At 38.6% G+C, this 12,904-nt stretch overlaps 1 protein-coding gene across 5 annotated transcripts in view; it reads left to right on the forward strand.

Annotated features, from left to right (window-relative positions):
- The window catches only part of LOC119853662 (vasoactive intestinal peptide), a 76,329-nt gene extending 70,556 nt beyond the window's left edge, over positions 1-5,773 (forward strand). For all 5 annotated transcript variants that reach the window (XM_043511218.1, XM_043511215.1, XM_043511216.1 and 2 more), the window contains 3 exons: positions 1,283-1,414; positions 1,877-1,991; positions 4,877-5,773. In XM_043511218.1, the coding sequence (XP_043367153.1) occupies positions 1,283-1,414; positions 1,877-1,991; positions 4,877-4,885 (256 nt within the window). In that variant the 3' untranslated portion in view covers positions 4,886-5,773. The remainder of the gene's footprint in view (positions 1-1,282; positions 1,415-1,876; positions 1,992-4,876) is intronic.
- Positions 5,774-12,904: the final 7,131 nt, after the last annotated feature.

The following is a 12,904-nucleotide window of genomic DNA, read 5'->3' on the forward strand; positions in this document are numbered from 1 at the left end:
TGATATTTGCCATCCTTTAAAAATTTTTTGGAATCTTCAGATATAAGAACTAAGTTATTAAAAATAATTAATTAACATTAATTTATTTGTATTATATGTATTGTAATATTTGTTCAAAAGTGACTTTTTGAGTTATATATAAAATATAGCGAACACCTGAGAGAAGTCACATCACACACTAAACACAGCTCTGAAAAAAATCAGGCTGTAATATGATAACTATTGAACTAATTTTGTAATATTTTTCCCTTTGCAGGCCATGCAAATCCTACACTCTGACATTCAGACTTACACTTAGGTGCATAAATGCCCATTTTACATGCCCAGAAGGTGATTAGAAATTGGGCACTGAATTTGCACGTATTTCTACCCAGGCTACTTTGTCCCTAAATACAAAGGACTGGATTCTCAGCTGGTGTAAAACCATGTAGTTCCTTCAGTAGAGTTATGGCAGATTACACCATCTGAAGAAGATCTGCCTCTAAACTATGATGCAGGAAACTTCTGACTTCAACTTTGGCTTTCCCAAAGTACTATTTTTCCTCTGAAATTTACTCAAAGCCAGTGGTGCTGGAGTTAAAAAAAAAGAAAAAGAAAAAGAAAAAGAAAAAAGAAGTGGGTAAAATAACCCAGACTCCTTATTCCTCAAATGAGAAGTGGGTAAACTCCATTTACCCATGTTTACTCTTGACTACACTACTGTTCAAAGCAAACATTTTAAAGCTATATATAAACATACTGTAATACTTGGAGCCTGCTCCTGTTGAAGTCAAAAGCAAAATTCCCACTGATTTCAATGGGAACAAGACTAGGCCCTTTACTCGGTTCCTTATATTTCAACCAGCCTATATAATTTGCTCAAATATCTTTCTAGTGTAAATCAGGATGATTTCAGTTTGTTTAAAAGGGTTTCCTAAATTACAAGAATTGGCACATAAGGATTTGTGATTTTAATTATTAGAAAACAGAATGGGCCAAATCCTAAAGTCTGTGCTCAACCCTTGCTCATATAAAACTTCCAGAGACATCAATGTGAATTCTAATTACACTGAGATGGGAAGAAGTCCATAGGAGATCTGCTAAGTAAAGACTGAATAAAAAATTCAGGATTTTACCAATTTGATCAGAGAGACTTTTGAAGTAGTAAAAGAAAATTGGAATGGAAATGAATTTTTACTCAGCTAGTCAGCAACTGACAACTTACTGCATATAGTTCAAAGTCTTTATCTTTTCTAGTCGAATATATTTGTGATCATTTCCACTGTTTTTTATGTTTACATAGCAACAACCTCATGGACGAACAGATGCCCGTCAAACGTCACTCTGATGCTGTCTTCACTGACAACTACAGCCGATTTCGAAAGCAAATGGCTGTGAAGAAATATTTAAACTCAGTTTTAACTGGAAAAAGAAGGTATTAAGAAAATAAAATAAAACACAATGAACATTAATGATCTTGGAATGTAATCTTAATATATAGACAAGTATTAGTGACATTTTCTCCTAGTGATTTATTTACAGCACACTTCACAGTCAAATTAGAATGAAAGAAGAATAACACACAGAATTTGGGAGTCTTAAAATAAGGGAAAATGCTATTGAAATATTCTTAAATGCTTTTATTTAGAACAAACATCCTAGTAAAGGAAGAATTGAAGAGCTAGGGCTTATGCACAGGACTTGCTAAGAGGTAACACTTTTACAATGAAAATGCACAATGTTTGAAATGTGCTGATATCTAGGGAAGTGCTAGACATGCTACTTCACTTATTTAAAAAAACTGTTTAATAAAGTTTAACAAAACAGAAAGTTACTATGATTAGTTCTGTCTTATTTTTCTGAGTGCAACAAAATCCATGTTTCTCATCTGCAACAGCCAAGAAGAGCTAAACCCTACCAGCCTTCGACATGAAGCAGAATTGCTTGAACCCTCCTTTTCCGAAACCTATGATGATGTTACAGTAGATGAGCTGCTGAACCGCCTCCCATTGGTAGGTCCAAATTTACTTTTATCCTTCCCGTTCAGCAGTAGTCACCCCACCCTTAAGATATTAATCCTGCACAAAAGATGGCCTCTTGGTAAAGTGCACCCCTCTGGCATGAGCCACATTCCATTATATATTTTATATGTCTACAGGGAATGTGTCTTAGTGTAATGACCTCTTTAATAAGATTAATTAAATGATCCCCATGATTACTTTCACTCTAACTTCCTAATTAAATGAACAGTCTGACACTGTTGCTAATGCACCTAGCTCACTTGGGTGTTTCAAATCACAGGCACTGAGGCAAAAAAGCATAATTGATTTATTTTTAATTAGGAAGAATATTCTGGCTTCTGAGAATAAATTCACTGCTTTTCTTTAATTAAAAAATAAAGTTCCATCCCCACTTTTTGCCTTCTGACATTCTTTCTAATTGAAATCCAAGCTCCCCCTAAAACTGTAGAATGAGAAACATGTGCACCACTAGCCCAACCTACATGGCAGCTAATTCCTATCTGAAACTGTGTGTCAAGTGGGGAAAGACCCTTTTTTCCTCTGTTCTGATAGTCTTAATATCTGAGTTACTACTTAATAGCTGTGTTACTACTTCCTATTTAGTTGTGTGTCAGAATCTTTGGAGACAGTGCACCTCATTCACACCTGTGTTACTCTATTTCATTGATTTCAATTTTCAGAGTAGCAGCCATGTTAGTCTGTATTCGCAAAAAGAAAAGGAGGACTTGTGGCACCTTAGAGACTAACAAATTTATTGGAGCATAAACTTTCGTGAGCTACAGCTCACTTCATCGGATGCATTTGGGGGAAAATACAGTGGGGAGATTTATATACACACAGAGAACATGAAACAATGGGTTTTATCATACATACTGTAAGGAGAGTGATCACTTAAGATGAGCCATCACCAGCAGCGGGGGAAGGAGGAAAACCTTTCATGGTGACAAGCAAGGTAGGCTATTTCCAGCAGTTAACAAGAACATCTGAGGAACAGATGGGGGTTGGGGTGGGGGGGGGGAGAAATAACATGGGGAAATAGTTTTACTTTGTGTAATGACTCATCCATTCCCAGTCTCTATTCAAGCCTAAGTTAATTGTATCCAGTTTGCAAATTAACTCCAATTCCAACCTGAAGCAAATACTCACCAGCAACCACACACCACACAACAGAACCGCTAACCCAGGAACCTATTCTTGCAACAAAGCCCATTGCCAACTCTGTCCACATATCTATTCAGGGGACACCCTCATAGAGCCTAATCATATCAGCCACACCATCAGAGGCTCGTTCACCTGCACATCTACCAATGTGATATATGCCATCATGTGCCAGCAATGCCCCTCTGCCACGTAAATTGGTCAAACTGGACAGTCTCTACGTAAAAGAATAAATGGACACAAATCAGACTTCAAGAATTATAACATTCAAAAACCAGTTGGAGAACACTTCAATCTTTCCTGTCACTCGATTACAGACCTGAGGGTGGCTATCCTTCAACAAAAAAACTTCAAAAACAGACTCCAATGAGAGACTGCTGAATTGGAATTATTTTGCAAACTGGATACAATTAATTTAGGCTTGAATAGAGACTGGGAATGGATGAATCATTACACAAAGTAAAACTATTTCCCCATGTTATTTCTCTCCCCCACCCCACCCCCCACTGTTCCTCAGATGTTCTTGTTTACTGCTGGAAATAGCCTACCTTGCTTGTCACCATGAAAGGTTTTCCTCCTCCTCCCCCCCCGCTGCTGGTGATGGCTCATCTTAAGTGATCACTCTCCTTACAGTGTGTATGATAAAACCCATTGTTTCATGTTCTCTGTGTGTGTATATAAATCTCCCCACTGTATTTTCCACCAAATGCATCCGATGAAGTGAGCTGTAGCTCACGAAAACTTATGCTCAAATAAATTTGTTAGTCTCTAAGGTGCCACAAGTACTCCTTTTCTTATTGATTTCAATGTATTATGCAGACCTTACATTGGAGTGATAACACAGTGGTGAATCAGGCCTGATATTCTTGAAAATATATTAATCTCTGTTAGAGGATTTTTCATATCAGTGGTGCTGTTGATGCAACTGGGCAAAAAAAAGGACTACAAATAAATAAAAAGTAATTATTTAACCCATCCTAGCATTTGATGAACTTATATGAGTAAGAAAATGTTTTTTTTCAGTTTTTCATTTCCTTCAGATAATAGAAGAAAATGCATTTTTCCAAACATAAGCAGAGATCCAAAAGATCACATTTCAGGGTATAAGATGACTTCTAAATGATGGGTTTAGGGAAAAAATGTTCCTTGTGGGAACGTTATTCCATCATTTCCTCCTGCAAGGTTTCTTACACCTTCTTCTATAGTATCTGGCGCTGGCCACAGTCAGAGACAGGATATTGGACTAGACAGACCATTGTTCTGATCCTGGCAATTCCTAAATTTGTTCCTTCCTCCCTCACAGATTAGGGGATTGTAACCATGCTACAGATTTCCCTGAAGAGGGAGAATCTGGTCAGTGCTGTCCATTATTCTATCAGTATCCATTGGTGCCATGTCACCTTGGTAATCTGCACTTATTCACTCCAAGGATCCAACTGCTTTCAGTATCATCCATCTTGCCTAGTATGCTGATATTCAACAGCATTCTTGTTGGTTGGGCTTGATTCTACAAGCAATCACTACCAGGCACAGTCCTTATTGCCATGAATAGGGGTTCCATAGATATCAAAGTTGCTACTCCCAGTAGGGACTCTTGCACCCAGTAGTTGGTGTTTGCAGGATTTGGGTCTTGGTTGTATACACTTTAGAGAATGTTATCTGATGTTGCAGTCTCTTGTAACATTGATTTTGAAACACACATTCTTCTTGTTTTTCAGAATCTCTGAAGGAGAGCTGGTAAAATCTATGAGAAGAACAAAACTATTTTTTGAGTTCCACATAGTATTTCAAAGAAATGACTTCAGTATTCAAACCAAAACAAATATGTTGTGAAGTGACAGTGTGATATATTTGTTTCTGATATAATAAAAGTTGATGTTTACACTGTAAATATTACTTTAGAGATCTCTACCTAAAGCTGTACATATGTATGCTAGTCTAACTCATGAAAACCCTGTGATTTCATATGATGTAAATCCTTTACTTCAATAAATGCATTTGAAAAAGAGGAATGCACATCAGAAGACAGCACCAAATTACTGATTAACTGGATTATTTTAACTATGGTAACACTTCAGGTAAAATTGCATGACGCAATAGGTACATTTGCAGACAACTTAATAAATAAATAAATACAATAGACCATAGAAAGGAACTGTGTTCAGTATGTTCAAACTATGTAAGAAAAGATTGCCGGGGGTAGGATCTGTACAAAAATATATGCTTTTCTAACAATTCAGAGACTTAAATAAATAAAAAGGCATTTAAAAGGATTGGATCTTTCATAGAACCTTATTTTTGTCCTCCTCAATTTTGAATGTTTTCATAAAATACCATTTAAATTAAAGCCAGTAATATTTCCTTTCTTTTTAATGGTGAACACTTTTTAATCCAAAGTTGTCAAAGCACACAGAAGGAGAAGGGGAAAGAAGCTACCCCTTAATGTTTGATGTGCTAAAGTCATAGCAGTAAGTTTATTCTACATTTGGTTGTGGATAACTTTGCTGATGAGCTCATTCCTTATATACAAAGTAGATCTGAAGACAGTTTACTATTTTTTCAAAATGAATGTAACTTATGAAATACGCAGACAATAAAAAACATTTTATTATCACCGCAACTATTATTGGTTTGATTCAATGCTGCAATTACCTGAACAGACAAGACCCCTGTTAATAACAGAGACAAAATAAACACATTCTTTTTCTGAGATATACCATATAAATTTCTGATTGTATTAAAAGACACAATGGGCCTGATTCCTAATTGTGTTATTCCAGTTTAATGTCAGTGTAACTCTGATGTAAAACTGGAAGAATGTTGGTGTGAATCAGGCTTTAATTTAATATTTAATTTATATTTAATATAAGCTACGTAATCATTTGCTCAAGAAGGACCTTTTCAGAGGTTGTTTATAGGGCTTGATAATTCTAGTACAGTATGAAAAAGATCTACTATATGTACTAGTTATGTAGCATAGACTCCTCAGTACTAACTTGTATGGAATACCAGGCATAAAGCAAAGAAACCCCATTCATAATTTAAAATATTTAATTTAAAATATTTTCAAGTTTGGAAAGGGTGAATAAAGCATGTAGAGGCTGCTTAGCAATATGCATATTTCCATTTGGAATTTTACTTAAATTTATGTACTACAGACTTAATCTTGCTTCCATTGATGTTAACAGCAAAACTTTATTGATTTCTGTGAATGTGGGACTGGTCCTTAAATTACTTTGAGTTCGATGTGCACATTTAAAAACGTGCTTTTCTTTTTATTCATGCTGGGAAATGTCAATGTGTTTCAAAAGAAAATACCTCAAAGTTGCTCATGCATGCTAAGCCTACAGGCTTGTCAACACTTGAAATGCAACCTAGGTGATGCTTCAGCAGTTCAGTGTAGACACTACTTACAGTGATGGGAGGGGTTCGCCCACTGGCATAGTTAATCTACCTTCCTGAGAGGAGGTAGCTAGGTCCATGGAAGAATTCTGTCAACCTAGTGCTGTCTACACTCTTGGTTAGGCTGGCTTCAATATATTGCTCAGGGGATGTGGATTTTTCACACTCCTGAGCAACAAACCAGGTGAACATAACTTCTGAGTATAGATTGACCTAAGACTTAAATGGAAAAAGGTTCATATAACATGTAGGCTGCCAGTTTTTTCTGAACACATCCATTTATTTACCCAAATGGAAATCAGCTTCCATTAATCAAGTAACTGATTCTCTACTTATCTGTCTTAGATTTTCAAATCCTTTTTGGCATAAGATAGTGCATGTATGTGCAAAAATTACACACACAATTTCAGTTTTGCAATTGAACACACAATGAATATTGTGTTCCATTGGCAATTTCTACCTGATTATTTCTAAACTGATTATGAGAATATGAGTGAACAGACAGCCGTTGAATATTGCCAACACATAATAACCTTTTACTTCGTTGTGTTTTCTCCAATGTAGTTGAATTCACTAAGCATTTCCATGACAAAACCTTTTTTTAAAAGATTATAGATTGAAAAAATACTCCTTCAGAACTAAAAATTGATATACATGTGGTCTCAACACACCATATTTTTTGTTTTAAAATAGGAAAAATTCATTCAATCATTTTAAAGTACACAAAATAGTAAAATAATGTATAGGCTAGAAGTTTCCAGAAGTTTTTAACTCTTAAAAAAAAAGCAGATTCAGGTCAGAAAACCTGTTATTGCCAGGAAAATTGGCTGAAAACTATAGAAAAGAACAGAATTATCAAACATACAGATAAACATAATATATTGGAAGAGTCAACACGGCTTTTGTAAAGGGAAATCATGCCACTCCAATTTATTAGAGTCCTTTGAGTGCCTCAGCAAGCATGTGGACAAGGGTGACCCAATCGATATAGTGTACTTTGACTTTCAGAAAGCCTTTGACAAGGTCCCACAGCAAAAGCTTTTAAACAAAATAAGCAGTCATTGGATAAGAGGGAAGGTCCTCTCATGGATCAGTAACTGGTTAAAAGACCGAAAACAAAGGGTAGGAATAAATGATCCGTTTTCACAGTGGAGAGAGGTAAATAGAGGGGTCTCCCAAGGATCTGTACTAGACAAGTACTGTTCAACATATTCATAAATGATCTGGAAAAGAGGGCAAACAGTGAGGTGACAAAGTTCGTAAATGATACAAAATTACTCAAGAGATTTAAGTCAAAAGCTGACTGTGAAGAGTTAAAAAGGATCTCCCAAAACTGGGTGACTAGGCAACATAATGGCAGATGCAATTCAATGTGATAAGTACAAAGTAATGCACATTGGAAAGAATAATCCTAACTATACATATAAAATGATCAGGTCTAAATTAGCTGGTACCACTCAAGAAAGAGATCTTGGAGTCACTGTGAATAGTTCTCTGAAAACAGTGACACTCAAAAAGGATGACAATGTTAGGAACTGGGAGACTTCCTCTGAAACTTTGAGCTGCCTGAGTTTGAGTGGCTTGAAATGTTTGCTATAACTGGATAGTTTGAGATATATTTTTAAACAGAAATACTAAGAATAATAGGACAGATTCGCATAATAGATTAATATCAGCTGAGGATCTGACTCACTTTATTTTGAGGGCGACCAGATTTTCAAAGTGAAAAAACTTTAAGGGAGGAGGCTATTACTTTAGCAGGGTCAGTGAGATGTGCATAGGAGGGTTCTGGTTACTTGAGCAGGGGCTAGAGAAGATAAGAGAAAAAGCTGTCCAATCCTCCCTCTGATATTTCCTATACTTTCCTCTACCTTTCCCCATCTCCCCTTGCTTTCTCCACTTTTCCCTTGCTTCAAACGTCTCCCCTTTTCCTCCTCCCTCCCTAGCTCTGTCACCATTGTATCCATAGCAAAAAGCTATTTGTTTACTCTGTTTGGCATGTCTCTTGCTTTCAAAGCCTGACCTTTCTGTGACCTTTCTCTGTGGCTTGCTCAAGTTGGGAGAGAATAGAAGCAGCCATGTGCTAGGCTGGGAGTTCTGTCACAATCATTCTCTCTCTCACATCTACTCTCAGTCCTCTAGGTTCCCCTGTCTTCCCTTCTGTTGTCCCCTTCACTCAATGCTCTGCCTAAGCACTGTGTTTACTTGTGGTGCATGGACGATGAGCAGCAGCATGGATGCCTTATCCCAGGTAGTATCCCCAAGCCACCATGAATACAGTGATGGCCTAGGGGCATTGTCTATACTCTCATCAATTGCATGCAGACACTTAAGTCCAGATTTTGCACTTGTATCTGCTTCCGAGCCTACTGCTGGTACAAAGTGGATTTGTGCCACCACCTCCCCTGCTCACTGCTGGTGTAGGGGGCATGGCCCTGTTCACCTTTACACACCTTTCCCCATTGTGCTGTGCCATGCACTGTAGGGATGGCAGGTTGTCTCCTTCAGTGTATATGTGCTCACTCAGCCCTCATGTCAATTTCCCCAGTTACTTGTCTGGCCCTATTTTCATGTGGCCAGTCTGATGTGATTTAGAAGATGAACAAACCAGCACATAAAACTATTTCCTGTGAAGACGGCAGGGTCAGACCCTGAGAAGACAGACATCCTTGTTTTCATTGTTACCCTAGTCATGTATAAAAACAGATTGTGCTGCTCATGCCCATGAATGCAGGGTGAGGTGCCAGCATGGTGAGCAAGGATCAGCCATATTTTTTGGGGTAGGGAAAGGCTGGGACAGAAGTAGGTAACTTTTGGGTGCAGCAGAGAGTGTCTTGTAGGCCAGGCACAAAATGCTTATGCCAGCCCTGGATAGGGAATTAATTTTCCTGAGCGCTGGCACAAACAGTGTACAGGAGGTGGTGATGTCATTTGCAAAAGCTTCCTCTCCTGCTCCCACACAGCTTTCCAACTCCCCTCCATACAGTTCAAGTTTTAGTTTGGTTTGTGACTACTGCAGCATGCTGACCTTTCCCTTGGATAAATCCACCTTCTGTGGATTCTGCATGTGTGGTCTTCTGGGGCTTGTATGGCTCAGCTGGCCACAGATATTTTCAGCTCTGCTCAGTTCTGCTTTGGAACATACCAGAACAAATTGGCTTGCCAGTTTGACAAGCTGGCTCAGGACTGAAGCTGGATTATGAGAGCATTGATTTCCTAAACCACCTTTAACAAAAAAATACTTGGAGTAATTAGATATGACTTTCACTTTTGAGATGCAGAATATGAACCCTCTTACTTAATAGAAAAGTTTTATTCCACTATTTCTCTCTTTCATATACAGACACCCTAGCCATACTAGTACTAAAAGAGCATCAGTACAGAAATGTATGAGGAAGGAAAAGAATGTCTACCCCTTTATGAGAACACCACCAAAAGCCAGTATTTGATGAACAATAATTTTAAGAGATCAAAAATATCTGAATTTAAAATATGATCTTCTCTGTGAAGCTCAGAGAATGAATACAGTGTGATATAGCAAACAAAAATGTCTGTTATCTAAATATGATCTTTAGAAAGATTCACTCTGTGAGTAAAGTATATTTGAAGCAGTGGTATCCTGGAGGAAAAATAACAGGCTAAATTTCAGCAACAATCCCCTCCCCTCAAATATGTAAGTTATTAACTTCTAAATGCAAGACATAGGGACCTAGAGTAAAATTTTCCAAAGCAAGTGAGTGATTTAAGAGCCTAAGTCCTATTTTAAAAAATTACCTAGGACTTAGGAGTATAGGTCCCATACACCTGCAATGAGAACTAGGCTCTTAAATGGCTTGGTCACTTGAAAGTGGGGCATTGGAAAATTTTACCCCTAGGATAAAAATTTACTTTTATCCACATTGCATCCTTTCTACTTGGAAAAAAACAGAAGGAAAACCTGATTGCTGACTATTCCAGTCATACTCTTCCCCTGCTGGTTTATATTAATCAATGATAACCTTCCAGACTGAAAACAGGAATTCTGACAAGTTTCAGAGTAGCAGTTGTGTTAGTCTGTATTCGCAAAAAGAAAAGGAGTACTTGTGGCACCTTAGAGACTAACAAATTTATTTGAGCATAAGCTTTCGTGAGCTACAGCTTATGCTCAAATAAATGTGTTAGTCTCTAAGGTGCCACAAGTACTCCTTTTCTTTTTAGGAATTCTGACAAGTATCTTATTATGACGCTGGGCTGCTGACAGTGACAAAGAAGACAGAACATTAGAATGTGGCTTGTCAGATTCTCTGGTATTGTTGCCCCCCTGCTGAGCCAGGGACTTGCATATCAGCTTCCTGACAGAGGAGAAATCAATGATATGGAGAGTGGATACATTATCAATAGCACTTGTTTATTCTACACTATATACCCCAGTCCTATTATGTAAGGTGTCACAAAGAGTGTGCAGATTATCCCTTCTTTTCAGAGTCACAGCCAAAAAACAAACACCCAGATCCCAAGGAGCAGCTCTGCCTAAAGAGTTGACTCTCATTAGGGAGATTAAGGTAGGGTGCAACCCTCTGTGTGTGCACCGGTGGCTGTAAAAACCAACTCCATCACAAAACAATACAGCGTTTCTTCGAAGACTAAACCCTGCTCACACGCTAAGACCCTGTAAGGCTAAGTCTACACTCTGAGCTGCGTGTGTGATTCCCAGCTCACCTAGGCATACTTGCACTCGCTCTTATCTGAGCGAACACTCTAGTGGAGGTGTGGAGGTGTGATAGTGGAGGTGTGATAGCTCAGGCAGCAGTGGTATGGGCTCACTGTCCCAAGTACAATCCTACCTGCATTCCATGGGTATATGGTTGGGGCAGCTAGCCTATGCAACCCTTGCACATACTACCATGGCTACACTACTATTTGTAAAGAGCTAGCTCAGATGAGAGCTAGCGCAAGTATGTGTATTTCACCCCGGCTTGTATTGTAGACATAGCCTAAATATATCAGTGCCACCTGGTGATTCCAGCCGTAACATGATACTGCACACTATGTCATGGAGACATCAAAATGTGCCGCTCTGCTACAGCATGATGTAGCTGAGATGGTCTGAGCCCCATTCTTGAGGACAGTAACATATGGTGGGAGAGTGAGAAAGAGAAATTGAGATACAGAGAGAGAGTACAAGTAAGCAAGAAAGAACCTCCTTGTAACAGTACTCAATGATAAGTGATATATCAAGACAGGACTATAATGGGTTTTATTCTGTTGTATAATTTTCAAAAGCGACTAATGCCAACTTGAGATGCCTTGAAGGGTGCTGATTTTCAGAGACAGGATGATCAGCATTTGGACAACTTTAAATTGTTTCTAGTTGGAGATCCAAAAATGGAGGCACAAAATTCACGAGTCACTTGAAAAAGTTATGCCTGTGTATTTTGATGGGGGTCTGCACTCATCCACACCAAGCAAGAGTGCACGCAAAGGGAAAATCTGACTTTGTGGAACAGCTGAGACTCTGCATATTGGATGGTCTGATCTTGATCCTTGGATTTTACCCTTCCTCTTTGTCCTAAGGTCAAGGCAGCTGAGCGCTCCATCTCTAATGCTGCTCTTCAGTCAGCTGTGAAAGAATATTGGAGAGTGATGCAACATCATCTGAACCCATTGCCTGTTGTGAACATCCCCTCTGCAGCTTTCCTATCTTCTGCCAGTCTGAGGAAGAAAAGGAGTACTTGTGGCACCTTAGAGACTAAGAAATTTATTTGAGCATAAGCTTTCGTGAGCTACAGCTCACTTCATTGGATGCATGAAGTGAGCTGTAGCTCACGAAAGCTTATGCTCAAATAAATTTGTTAGTCTCTAAGGTGTCACAAGTTCTCCTTTTCTTTTTGCAAATACAGACTAACACGGCTGCTACTCTGAAGTCTGAGGAAGGGAAACCTGAGGGTCAATCCACTGCACACTAGTGAGCGGACCACCAGGCTTATAGAGGTAATTCAGTGCAAGTGTAGGTTGCTCACTGTAAGAATGCGGTGAGGTCACTTGCTACCCTCTCCCCCCCCATGAAAACATAAAAGGAAGAGCAAAGGCAGCTACTACAGCACTCACTTGCTGATGTATTTTGTGTATATTAAAATATCATGCAAAAGTGTAGTGCCAATGACTAGTAGGGGGTGTGTATGGGGGGGTCTCCTTTTATCCACAGCTAAAGGGATTACCAGAGGGATTACCTACTGGATCATTAGTCTGCTACTGTGCAGGAATAAAGAAATCCTGCAGAGAGAACTGCTTGGGTCATTGCTCTTTGATTAATGATTCATTCTCTGTTCACTGGAGGTGAGAATGCAAGTGCTTAATGTGCCCTT

Source organism: Dermochelys coriacea, chromosome 3 (assembly GCF_009764565.3).
Source record: "Dermochelys coriacea isolate rDerCor1 chromosome 3, rDerCor1.pri.v4, whole genome shotgun sequence".
Lineage (NCBI taxonomy): Eukaryota > Metazoa > Chordata > Testudines > Dermochelyidae > Dermochelys > Dermochelys coriacea.